General features: G+C 41.0%; 1 protein-coding gene across 2 annotated transcripts in view; it reads left to right on the forward strand.

The window, feature by feature from the left end:
* Nucleotides 1–12213: 12213 nt before the first annotated feature.
* Nucleotides 12214–21177, forward strand: part of ARHGAP45 (Rho GTPase activating protein 45) — a 172071-nt gene continuing 163107 nt past the window's right edge. Inside the window, exon 1 of one of the 2 annotated variants that reach the window (XM_089670068.1) lies at nt 12214–12496. In XM_089670068.1, the coding sequence (XP_089526194.1) occupies nt 12413–12496 (84 nt within the window). In that variant the 5' untranslated portion in view covers nt 12214–12412. The remainder of the gene's footprint in view (nt 12497–21177) is intronic. The other variant, XM_089670070.1, reaches the window with a different exon arrangement.

Consider the following 21177-nt stretch of genomic DNA (forward strand, 5'->3'; position numbering starts at 1 on the left):
TTGCTCGACACTGATAGAAGCCACAAGACTGCTATAACTTCTGATGAGAAAAGGTATTTAGCAGTTTATATTTACTAAAATAATTGAACTTCCATGTTCTGTGTACTGTGGGAGACGAGATCTAGTGAATGATGGTTACTGGGTTTGGTAACACTTTAAAGTCATATCTAGGGAATACAAACTGTGAAAAGTAGTTCATTAGCATACACCTACTGCGCAAATGTTTCAGAGCAGCAGCTATTTTCTGGGCTACAAATTACTCTTATGAGTCTATGATATACTGCACTCGGGGCAGGCTAAAACACATAAAAGAATTTTCAAACATAGAAAAATATTAAAGAGGTATTAAATGTGAAACAACAAATGTAATATATTGCATCTTACCAATCATTAGATATGGTGGCTGCATTAGTTTTCTTTTATCAGCCTTTTTCCCCTTCTGTTTTCACCTGGTGACCTGGCCAGTAACATACCTCCTATATTAGAGTTCCTACACTCTGGATGAAGGAGCAACATAGACACTTTTGGACAACAGCATTGTTAGTCTGGGGGGAGGGGAGTGTTATTTGGACTAACAGATTGAGGTACACTAACACATTGAAGCCAAACTCCAGCTCATACAAGCAGTTACAGAAACATTTTTTATTTTGGGATAAAGGTTTTACATGAATAAATAAAATAAAAGCTGATCATTGTAAGTATTTCAACAATCTTAACTGATACATTTGCAGGAGAGCTTGTTCTGTTGAAAAATAACAGACTTACTGCCCAGATCATCAGGTGAAAAAAAAAGAAAGAAAATCTTAAAAAGAACTAATGCAATAAGCTAATGCAAACACTACATCAGGGGTCTCCAAACTTTCTAAACAAAGGGCCAGTTTATGGTCCTTCAGAGTTGAGGCGGACTAGACTGTTGTCTGCGGGAGTAGAAAATATAAAGGCAGAAGTGGAAGTAAACAATGCCCATCTTTGGAGTCAGTAGGGGAAATAGTGTCCCATTGTTAGTATTTGGAGGGAGAAATAGTGCCCCATCATTGGTGTCAGTGGCAGGACTAGTGCCACATATTTGGTGTCAATGGAAGGAATTGTGCCCCACTGTTGGTATAAATGGAAGGAATTGTGCCCCATTGTTGATGTCAGTGGGAGGAGTTGTGTCCCATCGTTGATGTCAGTGGGAGGAATTGTGTCCCATCGTTGATGTCAGTGGGAGGAATTGTGCCTCTTTTGTTTGTGTTAGCAACAAAAATTATGCTCCATTGCTGGTTTCAGTGAATGAAATAGGGCCCCAAGGGCCAGATAAATGCAAGCAAAGGGCCACAGTTTGAGGACCTCTGCACTACACCTTAGAACTGGTATGCTGCAATATAATAAATGTTTGCTTTTGGGTTTAATATCACTCAGACTTACTCAAACATTCACTGCCATGATGAGCAGGCATACTGCTTGTCAGGCTGCATTACTGTGTATAACTAAAACTCATGATTCACAGTGTGCAGCTATTGTTTTTGAATGGCCCCCTAAAGAACCTTGCCAACACACTTCAATGCAAATCTGTTATAGCACACCACAGCACACAGATTGAAACCAACTATGTGTTACAGTAAACTGCTTCAAAACAAATTTTCATTTTCTATGAATTGTGGTGCACTGGTAGTCTATTCAAAATGAATGTGCTGACTTGCTGCAAAGCCTGTTAATGTTCATGCAGTAATGCACTGGACTAGTGCTGTCTATCCTTTGTGCTGGAGAAAGATTGAGGACACAGGACCCCTGATCTCCTCCTCTGTTGTCATTCTGCACTGCAGTAAACCCAGATAGGCACAGAGACCTTGTTCACCAATCTCCCTGCTCAGCAACCTGAAAAGAAAGCAGGCACATAGGCTAGAAAGAAGACAAGACACTAGTCTCATCAGTGGTAGCAGAAGAGGTGGAGTAAGAGCAGCAGTGGTGTGGGGTGTGTGCAAAACATTTTTTTCCTGGCGCATCATGGCAGCATACAATGGGTTGTGGCTCTGCCCCCACAACCTGATAGGACTGGTTAACTATAAATTAAAGATAGTAATAGTAAAAATGAAAAGTGAGCGCTATCCAATCAGCAGCTAAGCACTCAAGGTAACCAACATAAACCTTACAAATAGGATAGATAAAACAGTGCAGCGCTAAAATTATGAATAAAAACAGTATTGAACGATAAACTAATATTAAAAGTTTGATGTAGATAACAGTCTATGTGACTATAAAGTGCCAGGTGACTGGTTTAAAACTCGATGGTGGTGCTCTGTGAAAAATGGCAGAATTACGCACTCACCAGATGCGTAATAGTTATATGCTTTAAGTATCACATCGAGAGGTTTCCTCATCAAATATAGGTCTGGTCAGGGCTTAAGTGGTCCTCCCTCAAGGTAGTAGTCATCAAATGCCCGGTAACAGATTACTCGGATCCAGGTAACCAGAGGTCCTTTTAAGGGATAGGTAGAAGAGGCTGCCTGCTTACAGGATAACTTCCTTCTCTGGGTAGGACAACTGGATCTCAAAAGCGGGCTCTGTAAATAAATACTCTGATGTTGTCTTCTGTAGGAATCTCGTAGATGAAGCAACTTCTGAGGGAAGATACATGGTATTCCAATATATGTTGGCACATCCAATATTTTCTATATGTATCACAGAATGAGTAAGAAGAAACTGCGTGCATAAAGCTTTGAAGGCAACAAACTACCTATAATTCTGTTGCTGTGCCTATCTAATCCCAGAGCCCACAGACCAACTCCACTCATTGCTGTCAGACAGTTTCTTCTTACTCATTCTGTGATACACGTAGAAAATATTGGATGTGCCAAGATATATTGGAATACCATGAATCTTCCCTCAGAAGTTGCTTCATCTACGAGATTCCTACAGAGGACAACATCAGAGTATTTATTTACAGAAATGCACCCTTTATACATGTTATTTACAGAAATGCACCCTATTCCAATATATGTTGGCACATCCAATATTTTCGCCTGTTTTTGTTTTCAACAAAACAAGCTCTCCTGCAAGTGTATCAGTTAAGATTGTTGAGATGCTTACAATGATCAGCTTTTATTTTATTTATTCATGTAAAACCTTTATCCCAAAATAAAAATTGTTTCTGTAACTGCTTGTATGAGCTGGAGTTTGGCTTCAATTTGTTAGTGTACCTCAATCTGTTAGTCCAAATAACACTCCCCTCCCCCCAGACTAACAATGCTGTTGTCCAAAAGTGTCTATGTTGCTCCTTCATCCAGAGTGTAGGAACTCTAATATAGGAGGTATGTTACTGGCCAGGTCACCAGGTGAAAACAGAAGGGGCTGAAGGGGCAGAAAAAGGCTGATAAAAGAAAACTAATGCAGCCACCATATCTAATGATTGGTAAGATGCAATATATTACATTTGTTGTTTCACATTTAATACCTCTTTAATATTTTTCTATGTTTCAAAATTCTTTCAAGTGTTTTAGCCTGCCCCGAGTGCAGTACAGTTGCAAGAAAAAGTATGTGAACCCCTTGGGATTACGTGGAGTTTTGCATGAATTGGGCATAAAATGTGCTCTGAACGTCATCTAAGTCACAACAATAGAAGAACACAGTCTGCTGAACATAATACTACACAAACATTAGATGTTGCCATGGTTTAATTGCACATAACATGTTAAACATTCACAGTGTAGGGAGGAAAAAGTATGTGAACCTTTGGACTTAATAACTGGTTGACCCTCCTTTGGCAGCAATAACCTCAACCAAACGTTTCCTGTAGTTGCAGATCAGACCTGCACAATGATCTGGAGTAATTTTGGACCACTCCTCTTCACAAAACTGTTTCAGTGTAGCAATATTCTTGGGATGTCTGGTGTGAATCGCTCTCTTAAGGTCATGCCACAGCATTTCAATCGGGTTGAGGTCAGGACTCTGACTGGGCCACTCCAGAAGGTGTATTCTGTGCTGTTGCAGCCGTTGTTTTGTTGAATTACTTGTATGCTTTGAGTCATTGTCCTGTTGCATCACCCATCCTCTGCGGAGCTTCAGTTGGCGGACAGATGGTCGTACGTTTTCCTGCAAAATGTCTTGATAAACTCTGGAATTCTCTGGAACTCTTGACAACAATCCGTCCAGGCCCTGAGGCAGCAAAGCAGCCCCAAACCATGATGCTCCCTCCGCCATGTTTTACAGTGGGGATGAGGTTTTGATGTTGGTGTGCTGTGCCTTTTCTTCTCCACACATAGTGTTGTGTGTTCTTCCCAAACAACTCAATCTTGGGTTCATCTGTCCACAGTATATTTTGCCAGTAGTGCTGTGGAACATCCAGGTGCTCTTTTGCAAACTCTGTGGTGTCGTCCCATGTACTCCATTCTTGTTTAATGTTTTCCTTATTGTAGATGTGTCAACAAAAATGTTAGCATGTGCCAGAGATTTCTGTAGGTCTTTAGCTGACACTCTGGGATTCTTCTTTACCTCATGCAGCATTCTGCGCTGTGCTCTTGCAGTCATTTTTACAGGACGACCACGCCTAGGGAGAGTAGCAACAGTGCTAAACTTTCTCCATTTGTAGACAGTCTGTCTTACCGTGGACACATGAACATCAAGGCTTTTGGAGATACTTTTGTAACCCTTTCCAGCTTCATGCAAGTCAACAATTCTTGATCGTAGGTCTTCTGAGAGCTCTTTTCTGTGAGGCATGGTTCACATCAGACAGTGCTTCTTGAAACCAGTAAACCCAAAACAGGTGTGTGTTTTTTAAGGGCAGGACAGCTGTCAGCAACACATCCAATATCATCACACTGATTGGAGTCAAGGTTGGCTCACTCTTGGCTCCAATTAGCTCTGGGAGAAGTCATTAAGCTAGGGCCTCACATACTTTTTCCTCCCTGCACTGTGAATGTTTACTTGTTATGTGCAATTAAACCATGGCAACATCTAATGTTTGTGTAGTATTATGTTCAGCAGACTGTGTTCTTCTATTGTTGTGACTTAGATGACGTTCAGAGCACATTTTATGCCCAATTCATGCAAAACTCCACGTAATCCCAAGGGGTTCACATACTTTTTCTTGCAACTGTATATCATAGACTCATAAGAGTAATTTGTAGCCCAAAAAATAGCTGCTGCTCTGAAACATTTACGCAGTGTTCCCTAGATATGGCTTTAAAGTGTTACCAAACTCAGTACCCTGCATTCACTAGATCTCGTCTCCCACAGTACACAGAACATGGTAGTTCAATTATTTTAGTAAATATAAACTGCTAAATACCTTTTCTCATCAGAAGTTAGAGCAGTCTTGTGGCTTCTATCAGTGTCAAGCAAAGCACTGTTAAAGCTTGTAGGAGGAGTTTTCTTTCTGCTCTAGGAGAATGCCTAACCCCTGACCTCTGTCTGACCAGTGCTGATTGGCCCTATGCCAATCGCATGCACTCTCCCAAGGAAAAAGGAAAACATCTCTAGCAATACACACCAAACTGAGTATGTGCAAAATGCCTACCGTTCAGTCTGTCTTATCAAGAGACAAGAGGTGGTCTCTTAAACAAGGGGAGGAAGAGAGCAATCAGGAACAAACGGCCTTTTTACACAATGCAGAGGATTAACCCCTTTACTGCATATAAAGGCTGATTTTACTGTTGTGGGTTTAGTAACACTTTAGTGAATCAGAAGAGGCCCTACCTTCTGGACCCACAAGGCATACAACGCAAGGTTGTCTCTTCTCTGTACAGTGAAAATTAATACCATATCAGTCTATCTATTCACATATTAATGTTATGATTTTGTTACAGTACTCACAAATTAAATGAAAACATTTTGAATATATGGAGAACATTTCTGCGTAGCACATGGAAGCAAAGCCTAGTGTTTCATAACAAGTTGCTGGCAGTCCTTTCTTGATCTTATGCAAACAAACAAGATCTTCAGATTACACAAAGGAAATGTTAGGCCCCATTCACACTTTGTGTCTTGCTTGAGATTTTGTGTGGCGGATTTCATGTGATTCCACGTGTCGCGGATATGGCAACCCATTCACTTGAACCAGTCGCAGTAAAGAAGCTCAGGGACAACACCTAGTCCCTGAGCCAGGTGTGTTTTTACACACGCATTTTGCCGCATTGTGTTTGGGGTGCCTTAACGGAAGAATGGCACCCAACCACGTTTTTTTAATGATTTTAGTGCAATTTGGAATTGCGAGCAGAATCACAGCAATACGGCCCACGATTCCAGTCTGGGTGAAAAAAGATAGTCCATTCAGTTCAACCATTAAAGAAAAAAAGTTATAATCCTATACCCACAATTGATCCAGAGGAAGGCAAAAAAAACCCCAGCAAAGCATGATCCAATTTGCTCCTGCAGGGAAAAAAATTCCTTCCTGATCCCCCGAGAGCCAATTGGATATTCCCTGGATCAATTTTACCTATAAATGTTAGTATCCAGTTATATTCTGTGTATCTAGGAAATAATCCAGGCCTTTTTTAAAGCAATCCACTGAGCTGGCCAGAACCAACTCTTGAGGGAGTCTATTCCACATTTTCACAGCTCTCACTGTGAAGAAACCTTTCCGTGTTTGGAGATTAAATTTCTTTTCCTCCAGATGTAAAGTGTGCCCCCTTGTCCTCTGTGATTACCTCAGGGTGAATATCTCTACACCGAGTTCACTATATGAACCACTGATGTATTTATACATGTTGATCATATCCCCCCATAGTGCTGTCTCAGTCTATTCCCTAGTCTATAAAAGTATACAATGACTGTACGGGGCAGGTATGACAAAGAGGAAACACCCTTAAAACGCATTACCCTTCCCTTGACACAAAGTTTGGCCACGAGGAGTTACCCTGGTGGCAGACCCCATCAGGATCGTCCACTGTCATGGTGGCATTGTTGTGATGTCAGCTAGCATTTGAATCACCCAGTGGTGTTCTTCACAGCCTCCCTGTACAATGCACTTTAGCTTTCTACTTTTCTTCTACGCTGCTTAAGCGTTTCCCAAGTGTAACTACTATTTTATTTTATTGATTAAACTGCATTATATTCTAATTGAATCGTGTGCTCCTGTTCTACTGTTTGTGTTTTTTGCTTTAAAGCGAGTTGCTCTAGAAGCTACAAATTACTGTAGTAGACACTGCTGCTAATGTGGTCTCCTCTAGTTTCTGAGTCTTGTGCCAAGCGGCTGCCCTGCTGGTTTGTGAACACAGGAGGTCTCCCAACAGAGGTGCTATTTAGAGATCACTTTGCATTTTTCTTTTAACCCCTTCATGGTGCTATAGAGTCAGCTAAGGGTCCAGACAAGGGAACACTGGCTCGTGTTCTGAAGAGCTCTGTCCATTTACTCTTTGTTTCAAGGGGCTTTGCTTTAACCCAAAGTTGCTGTTACTGCAGAGTAGAAGTCTTTATCTGCTCCAGCAAGGGCTTCACCTAAAGCTCAACCAGATGTCAGTGTCTTCCTCGTAATTAGCTCTTTTCTTGGAGTATCCTACTAAATCTTCCATCCATATCCAAGTTTCCCAATAAAACAACAAAACAAACATCCCCTCGACTGGTTATTGGGAACAACAAGCGAAAGTGTGCTTGTGTGTGTGTACACCTCGCTATAGGAAATGCTGTCTGCTCTATTAGAAGATTTGGGCAAAATAAAAGCTGCTCCTACAGTGTAGAGCTGCACAATCATTTGGGTTTTTTTTTACAAGTTGCAGGGCTACCACTTGTTGGCTGTCTGAACCTCTGCTGATTTATGCTTTGGCTGCAAGGTGCTTCTGCTGTCAACTGCCTGTTTCATGTTGCAATTTTGTTGCCCACCCCATAATTTATTGCTTTGGGACATCCTATATTTAAAGAATCAATTCCTGTGTCACTGTATAAATAAAATTATAGGAATTTTGACGTATCTGTAAATTCCATATCTTGAAGAACATTATAGGACAGGTGCGGCTCCCGGCCAAAATGAATGCGGCTCTTTGCCTCTTATCATATTTTGTATACTGTGGCTCTTTGCCAAGTTTCATGTTTCTCTTATTTTTACCTGTTCCTCTATCCAGCGGCGCGCTGTCTTCCGGCTTCTGTAGTGTGGGCACTGGGCATGACAGCCGGGTGCCAAGTGCGCATGCGCAAGAAGCGGTGCTTTTTGTGAATGGTAAGGCGGTACCTGGGACACATGACAGATCCCAGAAGCCGCCAGACCAATCACAAAGCGCAAGTGCTTCTCACTCATGCGCACTGGGCACCCAGCTGTCATGCCGAGCGCCATTACAGAAGCCGGGAAGACAGCGCACGGCTGGATCGAGGAACAGGTAAGATCAAACAAAAACTCAGCGGAAGTAAGAGCGGGTACCTGTCAAATTCAGGTACCCGCTCCCCACCTCCCCAAAGGTCAGCAGTCATCTGTACTGTCCGCAGTCTCTGGTCATCCCTGTGCTGTCCGCAGTCTCTGGTCATCCCTGTGCTGTCCGCAGTCTCTGGTCATCCCTGTGCTGTCCGCAGTCTCTGGTCATCTCCTGTACTGTGTCTGCAGTCCATTAGTTCAGAATTTTTTTTTGTATACTTGTGTGTTAGAGTGAGAGAGAGAAGGGAGAGAGAGAGAGACAGGTGCCATAGCAACCTCCAGGGTAGTTGATGTGTTAACTCTGGCTAAGTTGCATTTGATGTGTGTGTTGAGGGTGGACACTTACCTTGAAATGAACACATTGTTGTTTTGTAAGGGGAAGAAAGTGTTATGGTGAATAATATGGTTTTAATTAGGTGTTTTTGTGTGAGTTTTTGTCTGTTTTGGCAGGTCACTGCGTGGTGTGGCTCTCTGACTTTCACAGTTTAAAATTTTGGCTCTTTGTGTCTAACTTGTTCGCCACCCCTGGTATAGGACAATGGTAACATACAGGACCCTTTTTTTCCCTGTGATGTGCACACTGGGGCAGTCCCAGCTATGCTTTTTGACAGTGTCCAGTCACCTGAAGGTAACAACATATAACCCACAGTTTAAGGCTCCTGTCACACAGGTGATCTGATCAGGTCCACCTATCGTTTAGACCTGATCAAATGATCCATGTATCCCTATGGTTTGGTGGGTGTAAATGGACTTGTGTCTGTTTACACCCACCTACCTCCAATCTGATCCAGTCCACTAAAAAAGAGGACAACGGATCGGCCCTCCTCTGTCTAGGTGGATCGGACCAGAGTCAGGTGTAAATGGACAGCCAATCCATTTACACCCAGCCGCCTATAAAGCAGGGTGGTTGTGTTCACGTCTGATCTGGGTAAACTGAGCAGACATGGACCTGTCATCCACCCGCTGTGCTGTCTCATTACCAAGGTATCAAATAAGAAACATCTCATGACGGGTAAAAGCAATAAGCTCTCTCAAGACCTTCACAACCTTATTGTTGCAAAACATACTGATGGTTACAGAAGGATTTCTAAACTTCTGAATGTTCCAGTGAGCACTGTTGGGGCCATAATCCGGAAGTGGAAAGAACATCATTTCACCTTAAACCGGCCATGACCAGGTACTCCTCGTAAGATTTCTGACAGTGTAGTGAAAAAGAATTATCAGAAGAGTTGTCTGAGAGCCAATGACCACTTGTGGAGAGCTTCAGAAAGACCTGGAATTAGCAGGTACAGTGGGGATCGAAAGTTTGGGCACCCCAGCTAAAAATTTGTATTAATGTGCATAAAGAAGCCAAGGAAAGATGGAAAAATCTCCAAAAGGAATCAAATTACAGATTAGACATTCTTATAATATGTCAACAAAAGTTAGATTTTATTTCCATCATTTACACTTTCAAAATAACAGAAAACAAAAAAATGGCGTCTGCAAAAGTTTGGGCACCCTGCAGAATTTATAGCATGCACTGCCCCCTTTGCAAAGCTGAGACCTGCCAGTGTCATGGATTGTTCTCAATCATCGTCTGGGAAGACCAGGTTATGTCAATCTCAAAGGTTTTAAATGCCCAGACTCATCTGACCTTGCCCCAACAATCAGCACCATGGGTTCTTCTAAGCAGTTGTCTAGAAAACTGAAACTGAAAATGAGGTTAAAAATTGAACTTTTTGGCAGGAATGAGCAAAGGTACGTTTGGAGAAGAAGGGGCACAGAATTTAATGAAAAGAACCTCTGTCCAACTGTTAAGCATGGGGTTGGATCAATCGTGCTTTGGCGTTGTGTTGCAGCCAGTGGCACAGGGAACATCTCACGAGTAGAAGGAAATATGGATTCAATAAAATTTCAGCAAATTTTGGATGGTAACTTGATGCCATCTGTGAAAAAGCTGAAGTTAAAGAGAGGATGGCTTCTACAAATGGATAATGATCCTAAACACACCTCAAAATCCACAGGGGATTACATCAAGAGGCGTAAACTGAAGGTTTTGCCATGGCCTTCACAATCTCCTGACCTCAACATAATTGAAAATCTATGGATAGACCTTAAAAGAGCAGTGCGTGACAGACAGCCCAGAAATCTCAAAGAACTGGAAGACTTTTGTAAGGAAGAATGGGCAAAGATACCTCAAACAAGAATTGAAAGACTCTTGGCTGGCTACAAAAAGCGTTTACAAGCTGTGATACTTGCCAAAGGGGGCAGTACAAGATATTAACTCTGCAGGGTGCCCAAACTTTTGCAGACGCCATTTTTTTGTTTTCTGTTATTTTGAAAGTGTAAATGATGGAAATAAAATCTAACTTTTGTTGACATATTATAAGAATGTCTAATCTGTAATTTGATGCCTTTTGGATATTTTTCCATCTTTCCTTGGCTTTTTTATGCACATTAATACAAATTTTTAGCTGGGGTGCCCAAACTTTCGATCCCCACTGTACAATTGTTTCAAAGAAAACAATAAGTAATGCACTCAGCTGCCATAGCCTGTATGCACGCTCACAACGCAAGACTCCATTGCTGAAGAAAAAGCATGTTGAAGATCTTTTAAAGTTTGCTGCACAACATTTAGACAAGCCTGTAAAATACTGGAAGAATATAGTCTGGTCAGATGAAAGCAAAATTTAACTCTTTGGATGTCATAATACGCACCATGTTTGAAGGTCAAATGGCACTGCACATCATTCCAAAAACACCATGCCAACAGTGAAGCATGGAGGTGGGAACATCATGGTGTGGGGCTGTTTTTCAGCATAGGTATTGGCAAACTTCATGGATGAAAAATGAATGGAAAAATGTACCAACACATTCGTGATAAAAATCTGCTGCCATCTTCCAATATGATGAAGATGAAATGGTGGACATTTCAGCAAGCCAATGATCCTAAACACAAAGCCAAGGAACTCAGTTGGTTTAAAAAAAGAAAATATAGCTGCTAGAATGGCCCAGCCAGTCCCCTGACTTGAATCCAATAGAAAATCTATGGAAAGAACTAAAGATCAGAGTCCAAAGAAGAGGCCCGTGGAATCTTCAAGATTTGAAGACTGTGTGGAAGAATGGGCCAAAATTACACCTGAGCAATGCATGCGACTAGTTTCTCCGTACGGGAGGCATCTTGAAGCTGTCATTAGCAACAAAGGATTTTGTACAAATTATTAAATAAATTTCAGTTAGCGTGTTCGATACTTTTTCCCTGTGTTCTTCCACTATGTCCTTCCATTTTGTTACACGTAACTTAATTTCTAAACTTATTTGTTATGGTTTGTTTGTATGAATTGCATGGGTTGTTACCGACGTGGTGTAAATTTCATGTCAATAGCACTTTTAGAAATATATTTACTGAGAAAAATGGTGACATGTTCAGTGCTTATTTTACCCGCTGTATATGTTTGTGTGTGTATGTATAATTTTTATATATATATATATATATATATTTTTATCCATGGGTTTATTTTAGATTTGATATCACTGCATTTTTACTTTCTGTCATTGCTAAAACTTTTTTTACTTTAGAGAAAATTGCTACTTCTGTAAACTGTTGTACTACATAAACTAAGATTATTTGGCATTTGCCTACTTCCTTAGCCACTGAAATGCTTCATGCAATATTTACTTCTTTTATGTTGTGTGTATTTCATCTGTATATCTTCTTTACTTTATACAGCCTCTCCCTATAACTTCCTCTATTGTTCCCCTCAAACACACATACATAAAGTCTTTACACACTGACACATGACATGCACACAAAGCTTTGGGAGGGGACAGGATGCTGCTGTGGCCCCAGCACTTAAAGGGTTAACGCCCTTTACCTCTTCCTGTCTGTGTCAGTTTTGGGAGAGTAATCGTCCAATAAGGAAACATCTTGACATCACATGGCATCTGACAGTAGTAGTGCTGGGCATACAGCACCAGCCTTCTGAGTACCCCTAAGAATCTACCCCCCAGGTGGGGTAGCGGGGGTGATCGTCACCTCAAATTTTATAAGGTGCATAGAGGCGGTGGTACCATCAGTAAAGAAAAAAAGACCAGAAAAGACATATACTCAGGATGTTTTCAAGGAAGAAGCGGGAGCTGATGAAAACCCCGTCCTTATCAAAGAAGAGCAGAGCAGGAAGCCCAGCACCACAGAGCGTGAGTTTCCCTGTACTTTGCATTATAGAACAAAGTTATATTAGTCTAACGCTAGAGTAGTTTAATGTTTTTAACTTTGTCCGACATTTTATATATTGCATACACAGTATATATATTTGATTTGTGTGCTGTATGTATATATATATATATATATATATATATATATATATATATTATTCTATTTATATATATTATGTGTTTGCTCATTTTTAATGTGAATTTGAGTGACCAGATGGAAATACGTTTATGCATGCAGTAATGTGTTAAAGAAAAAAAAAAAAGTATGAGTCAAACTGACAGGCAGTGGCCTTTTCTCTACAGGGGAAGGGTCATCTGATACATAACAGAACCCATTATACCCTATTTAATTTTTTTTGTATACAAGGTAAGTATACACTGTGTGACTATCATGATGTATTATGTACCTCACTGCAAAAAAATCTGCAGAAAACAAAATATCAAAATTTTTCAAAAAAGCTCACACTGCAGGAAAAAAACAAATGGGAGAAGTAATAAAAGATTCAAGAAAATGTGCTCTTTTAGGAGATCATAATGCTTCTCTGTGTTCCCTAAACACTTGGAGCTGGTATCATAGCTCTACATCTGCTCAGACAGTAGTATTCTTGCCAAACTTCCTCAAATAGCTATTTTTTTTTTTTTTTGCATGTGATGAAGCATTTTTAGCTCACTTGTCTAGGTGAAAACAAAGTGTCCTTCAACTGAGAAAATATACCATTATAAAACTTTGTGTGTCAAAAGTTCCAACAGAAAAAACAACTAAAAAAACTGATGTATGGCACGTTAGAAAGGCCTTCCATGCATTATGCCCTGAATGCTTCACTGAACTAAAAGCACAGTGGGGTTTATTTACTAAAGCTGGTTCACTCAGAATCTCGTTCACTTGTGCATGGTAGCGAATCAGCTTCTAACCTCAGCTTGTTCAATTAATCTTTAGCAATACAACCTGGAAGCTGATTGGGTTCTATACAGAAGTGCACAAGATTCGGAGTAAACCAGCTTTAGTAAATAAACCCCACTGTGTGCTGCACTTTAATTGTCATGCAAGGCATAAGTCTAGGTCAGGGGCGGACTAACCATTTGGAAACTCGGGCCCTGCCCGAGGGCCCGGGGTCAGTAGGGGGCCCCATGAGATGCCCCTGGTACCTTTTTCATAGGCTTTTTTGAGTTTGGGCAAGGACACAGGGGCCCCATTATCCCCTATTGCCCGGGGGCCCCATGAGTTGTCAGTCCGCCCCTGGTCTAGGGGTATGGAGGCACAATCACTGGTTTTACTACTGGCTGTGTGGCCTAGATGTTTAGGCCATGACCAGTGTTAATATATTTTCTCACTAGTAAGTTGTGCTATACCCCACCATGCATCTGTATCTCTCAGTGTTCTACATCCCATGGAAAGGACAGGGAATAATGCCTGGGTGAAACTATGTAAGGCTGCACATCCTCAGTACCATCACCATGCAGTCACAATGGCATACACTTTAAAGAATATGATCTATATGCATTAATATATATGCCTTTTTGGGTACAGTGCTTCTTGGGAAATACTTGCTTCCACACAGTACACAGATACTACTTCAGCCCTTTATAAAAAAAAGGTTTGTTAACCCTAGGTGAGAAGGAAGTAGAATATGAGTGAGGTTTGGTGATTTAACGACTAGGCTAAGAGTGGTGGCTGCATTAAAGTAAACCATAATGGTTTGGGTTAATTTTGTTTTACATTTTTGTTTTTAATGTACAAGTATCTCCAAGTGTTCTTCTCTTATCAGCATACACCTTGCCATTCAGCACACCTGACTGGCCCCTTCTGCTGCTTCTCCCTTTCCCTCTATGTCAGGGTTATTGAATTAAAATTCAAGGAGGTCACTAAAATTTTCTTCTGGCCGAGGTCCAAATAGGGTGTGCCCCCTTACATTATGTGTCCCCATCAGAGTGCCCCTTTGCATCAGGTATTCCCGTCAGAGTGCCCCCTTACACTCATCTTTCCATCATATTTCCCCATCAGAGTGCCCCTTTCCATCACATGTGCCAATCAGACTGCCCCTTTCAATCACATGTGCCCATCAGAGTGCCCCTTTCCACAGTATGTGCCGATTTGTGCCCCCTTAACATAACGTGCCCAGCAGAGTGCCCCCTTAACATAAAAGATGCCCATCAGAGTGCCCCTTAACCTAAAATGTGGCCCTTAACATAAAATAAGGGGGCATTTATTTTATGTTAAGGGGCACTCTGATGGGCACATTTATGTTAAGGGGCACTCTGATGGGCACATTCTAAGTTCGTGCCCATCAGAGTGCACCTTAACATTAAATGTGCCCATCAGCATGACCCTTTAACATTAAATATGCCCATCAGAGTGCCCCTGTAAGACTACACCCTACCTTGAGGGCAGACAGGAGCTGTGCCAGGATCCTTGCTGAAGGATGCTTGTGTGCAGGCAGGGAGCAGGAGCAGGAGAGACAGTGAGCTGCAAAGGGCTGGATACGCACGTGATGTCATCGGTTGCCGTGACGACCGCCCTGCTCAGCGGCGGACCTGTCATTGCAGGCTGGTGGTCCAGAAGAGAGTGGTGCTGGGGCTGTTCTTAGAACATGGTCTGCCATTTAGTGACCGCTGCTCTATATGCTCTGCTGTACAGGGGCTAACAAGTCTGATTCAGGTCCTTACACTGCTTGCATAAAAATAAATAAATACATAAATATAATAATGTATTAAGAAATGCAGAACTGCATTAAAGTAGCACTAAAGGCATTATTTTTTGTTTTGGACAGAGTAAGGGAGGGTTGTAAACCCTGTCACTTTTTTGCCACCTGTCCCATTGAACCCTTTGAGGAGATTTCCTTCACTCCCTGTCCCATAGCCAAAACAGTAGGTGAGAAGAAATCACTCCAAAGTGTGAGAATCCAGGTCTGTCACCAGAACTAGTGTCCCTATTGGTGAATCCCCTCTATTACTGTTCTGGTGTCAACCCAAAATTTGGGATTCTCTTTCACTTTCAAAGATAACTGTAAACAGGACAAAGACAGACTGTGAATCGCCATATCAGGGTGTTCTAATCCCTCTCCACTTTATAAAAAAACAACTTTTGCCTTTAAAGGCTAAGTTCACCTTTAACAATAAAATAATAAATGCACATCTTTTTTGCAGGTAAAAAATGTGCATTTATTATTTTTTTGGATTAGGAGCCTGTAAAGCATTGCACCCATGATCTGCAGATCATCGATGCAAGGCAGGGCTCCTACAGACTGTCATTGTAAGCTGTCTGCTCGTACCTCGTATGAGCATGCAGTTACACAATGGCAGGAACCATCAATGAACTACTTAGATCGCTCAACAGTGCACTGGTAGTTCATTGAAAACTACAAGCTGACAATAGTTGTAGCTTTCCCATTCACAGAACTCTGTAAATGAATGACGTGTCCTGCATGGCTGCTTTATTTTTTAAATTGTGACAGGGAGTTCAGGTAGAAGATCCCTGGCTTGCTGTCACTGGAGGCGGAGGATCGGGAAGATCAGCAGCAGTGGGAACATGTTACATGTAAAAACAGGTGGGACATGTAACCTATTCCCATGGGAGAACTTAACCTTTAATTACATTTTAATTTGTGTCTTTTATGTATGCCTGGAGTTCAGCTTTCAAGATAGAGCAGAGAAAAACTGCTTTTCTTCAGACTCTCTGTTTCTCTTTCTTTGATTGAAACTCTGTACTAAACTAAGCAGAGCAGAACAGAAGGGGGATGAGTCACTTCTCTGACTTATTCACTTGTGTGCGTAAGTGTGGAACCAATACCAGAAGGCAAATAAACATAAAATATTCTTAGGCAATATTTCATATTTATTTGCCTGAACAAATGAAAAACTGTATTTTAAGACTGACATTTCAAATCCAGAGCATAATGAAGAAAAAAAGCACGTATTTAAAATGAATTACACAGTACATTCCCTTTAAGAAGACTTGCATAATTTGTGTCACTAGTGTTTGAACAGTAGAGCTGGTGATTTACTATTATTTACTATAGGATTATTGGGGAGGTGGCTTGCTGGCTAAGGGGCTGAATGTGAGGAGGTTTGGGTGGTTTCATGAGTCATGTTTGTGGATGTGATGAAAGGTTGCCAAAATTTTGCAAAGAAGGGATGGTAACTGCATATGAAAGCTTTATATAATTAGGCGTGGCAAGTGAAATGTTCTATGTTCCCTCATAGCCATCAAGAGCTCAAAAATGTTCTCGTCAATTATCATCATCATGATGACTTTCAGCATAGTACACTTCCACTCTGCCCTATAGCAGAAATACTGCTACACGTTTATATCCGTGATTTTGCATTTCTGGGTAGGGGGCGTGCACCCTACCCGCGCCGCCATTCGCGACTTCAACTGTCAATCACCGGGTCCCAACTGGTGATTACTCACTGTCAGCTGGTGATCGCCGAGTACTACCGACGGGGGAGAGACTTATGTATAAACAACACACATCTCTCTCCTGTCAGCTCCTGCACACTGGTTTGTATGGCTCAGCCTAGCAGAGCCATACAAAGCAGTGTGCTTACAGTGAAGCACACACACAGCACATAATGTGAAACAGCACACAGTTAACCCTTTGATTGCCCCAGATGTTAACCTCTTCCTGCCCAGAGCCATTAGTACAGTGTCAGTGCTTTTTATTAGCACTGATCACTGTATTTGTGTCACTGGGGATGTCAGTGACACCAAGTCAGTTCCCCCCAGTGTCAGAATGCCTGCCGCAGTCCCACTATAAGTCGCTGATCGCCGCCATTACTAGAAAAAAAAATTCCAGTATATATACCGCCATGTTTAAACACTATAACGTTCATGTAAACTAATTAGTTTACACGTATTGGGATTTTTTTTATCAAAGACATGTAGCAGAATACATTTTGGCCTAAACTTATGATGAAATTTGATTTTTAATTTTTTTTTTCCTGTTTAATAGCAAAAAGTTCAAAATATTGTTTTTTCTCAAAATTGTCTGTGTTTTTTTGTTTATAGTGCAAAAAATAAAAACCACACATTCGATCAAATACCACCGAAAGAAAGCTCTATTTGTGGGGAAAAAAGGATGTAAATTTAATTTGAGTGCAGCGTTGCATCACCACGCAATTGTCAGTTAAAGTAACGCAGTGCCATATCGCAAAAATGGCCTGGTCAGGAAAGGGGGTAAATCCTCTGGAGGACAAGTGGTTAACCACTTGCCGTCCGCCTGCTGTTTATAAACGGCAGGGCGGTGGCAGTCCAGGGGCGGGTTGCCGTTCATAAACGGCACCCGCCTTTTCTAGCTGTGCGCGCTCTCTGGGAGCACGCAGCACCGCGATCCGGTGCCCGCTGTGTCCTCCGGACACAGTGAAACACCGATCGTCGGACGGGACCTCTGTACGAGGTCCCGATCATGTGATCACTGATTGGCCAATCAGTGATCACATGCAAAGTAGTAAGCAAGATGTCACTTGTGACATCATTGCTTACTACGTGTGAAATCTGTGAATGATCACAGAGGTCACATGGTACAAGGCTATTCACAACAGCCTTGTACCATGTGACAAGCTGTGACCAATCACAGCTCACTCAGTACTTCTCAATGACTGCAAGAATGCAGACAGAGAGAAAGAGAAATTATTGCTTTTACATCCTATATGGGTGTAAAAGCAATCAGTGTAAAAAATAAAAAAAAAATCTTCATCACCCCCCACAAGTAGTACAGTGTCACCATGGTGACACTGTACTGCTAGGGTGACAGTATGTAAAAATAAATAAATAAATAAAAAATAATAATATAAAAAAATTTAATAAAAATGTAAAAAAAATGTTTAAAAATTATAATTTTTAGTTATAAACTAATTTGGATTTTTTTTTTTTACTAAAAAAATAACGGAATAAATTTTGGCCAAGATTTATGATGAAATATTATTTATTTGCAAAATGTTATAAAAAAAACACTTTTTTTCAAAATGTTTGGACTTTTTCATTTACATAGTAAAAAAAAAAAAAATCCCAGCGGTGAATAAATACCACCAAAATAAAGCTTTATCTGTCTCAAAAAAATGGTAAAAAATTCATATGGGTACAGTATTGCATGACCGCGCAATTGTCATTCAAAGTGTGATAGCGCTGAAAGCTGAAAATTGCCCTGGACAGGAAGGGGGTAAAAGTGTCCGAACAGGAAGTGGTTAAATGAGGTAGTAAGTCTTGTTCACATTATGTGCAAAGACTGGGGTTTTTCTGCTCTAGAAAAATACAGGTCCCTGCAAGGGCACATAGAAACTATTGTTGTCTTCGTGCCCTGTTCTTACTGCAATGCTGGTCTCTTGCGCTGTGCAGAGCATATGTGGAAATCTGCAGCACCGTAGCACACATAAACACATGTAAAATGGAAATAAATACAATAAAAATTAAATTAAAGTTGATGACACAGGAAATAGGGGAAAAAAAGCATTAACAATTAAACTCACATCAGCTGATGTCACTGTGCATAATAACTAATATAAACGCATATAAACTGATGTAAATGAATATCTATGGAAGTCAAAATGTGCGCTTTTTTATGACTTTATGCATATCTAATGTGAAGGAGCCTTTAACCTCACCACACACCTTGCAATCTGACAATATAATCTCTTAATCTCTTTTGGATTTACTGAAAACTACATAATACAGTGACCTGCCAAATTGGATACAAATTGATTGAATGGTTTATATAGGTCTTTATATCACATAGTATTGGTAAATAAAAAGTTGATTGAATGATCAGATTGTAACATGGATGGTGAACTTTCATATTTATGCATTTAGTTATTACAGGTACTTATATAGCGCTGTCAATTTTAAACAGCCTTTACATATACAGTATATTGTAGACTTACATCAGGAGAGTTTAGGAGCTTACAATATAAGGTCCCTATCTCACATTCATACATACACATACTAAGGCCCATTTAGACAGGAGCCAATTAGCCTATCAACATGTCTTTGGAGTGTGGGAGGAAACCACAGTACCTGGAGGAAGCCCATGCATATTGTTTAAGTTTAGTTGTTGACCTCAATAAGGGCCAATAGCGTAGGCATGCATGTCTAGAAAAGTAAAATTTGTGTACATTGACTAAAAGAAGGTGTGTTGCTATGTAATTCATTTATGACCACCCAACACATATACGTGGCAGCAAAAGGGTGGGCTTTAAATGCCCACACACCACACATGCGTTGTTGGGTGGCCAATGGTTATGTGCTGAGTGGGCTTCCTTCACACTGGGCAGGCTTCATTTTGAACAGCAGGGGATCTGTCCTGCTGATCAGAGCAAACGGGGCAGATGAGCCATCCGTGTCCACTCAGATTATACAGAGCAGAAACAGACAGAGCCTGCTGTGTTCTGTGGGCGGCCAGGAGTAAATGAACGCCACTGTCCATTTACACCCAACTGCACTTCGATCTGCCTAGACAGAGGACAACAAGATCCCCTTTGTTTTTTTTAAAGCAGACTGGATCAGATGTGAGCTAGGCATATGTAAATGGACACAAGTCCATTTACACCTGCCATAGGGATGAATAAAGGGACTGATAGGGTTGGCCTGAAAAACTGATAGGCGGATCTTATGGGACCCTTCGTGTGACACTGGTGTAACTGTGCGCTTCCAGCACAAAGACAGCTCTTGGTCTGGACAAAAGATGCCTTGTGGTTCTGCAGATAATTTTGTACCTTAGCAACACCCCTGATGCACAGGATGATACTTTAACATATTTGTTTTGTGCATTTTCTATTCTATCAACCACATTGTGATGATCACACACATAACAGTTTTTTCTTTAACAAAGGGTTTTATTGACAAATGGCATACAAAAATACAGAGCCAAATATCAAAAACATCAGAAAAGTATGTACAGCATAATACAAAGTACAGCATTCAGTCGTGGCAAAATATTAGAAAGGGCAATATACATATTACGGTTGCAAAAGGATGAAACCGAGTGCAGAAACAGTTCACTGACACATATTTGAAATGTAAACATAGAGGGCAGTAACAGCCTAAGAAAATTGGGAAAAAAATCCCAGGGCAACATGCCCTACCATATAAGAGAGAAAAAAGAAAATAACAGCTCACTGAATTACTGTGCTTATTTGACCCCAAAGCCAATTTAACAATGAAAAGCTGTAACAAAGAGATATTGGTGTCCTTTTATGACACAGAGAATAGCTGCGATTCAACGGATCTCAGCTATTCTCTGGTCATTCACAGTTTATAACACTCAGGAGATCATGTCAGCCCTTTTCTGGAGATCTGTGTTCTCCGTCCAGATTCTCCAGCCCAGAGCTGGAGAATCAGAGGGACCGAAAACTAAGCAGAGATAATTTACCTCTGCTTAGTAAACTGGTTTTTTACTATAATCTCGAGAGATTATAGTAAAATGAGCCGTTTTTCAGAGTTTGTAGACCGTTCTCCAGCGTTTGGAAACCGTTCTCCCTTCGTTCGGAGAACTGCTTCATAAACTGCATTCACAGGAGAACTTTGTTCTCCGAGAATGCCGGAGAACTGAGCAGCGATCTATTACCGCTGGTTCACAAACGGACACCATTGTGTAATAAAAAGAAATCCGAAAGAAAAGTTAGAGAAAGTCAGAAAAGAGAAGAAAGCGAGAGAATGAGGAAAAAGTAATGGG

Source organism: Staurois parvus, unplaced genomic scaffold (genome assembly GCF_062004578.1).
Source record: "Staurois parvus isolate SC_StPar_1 unplaced genomic scaffold, SC_StPar_1.0 ptg000086l, whole genome shotgun sequence".
Taxonomy (NCBI): Eukaryota; Metazoa; Chordata; class Amphibia; order Anura; family Ranidae; genus Staurois; species Staurois parvus.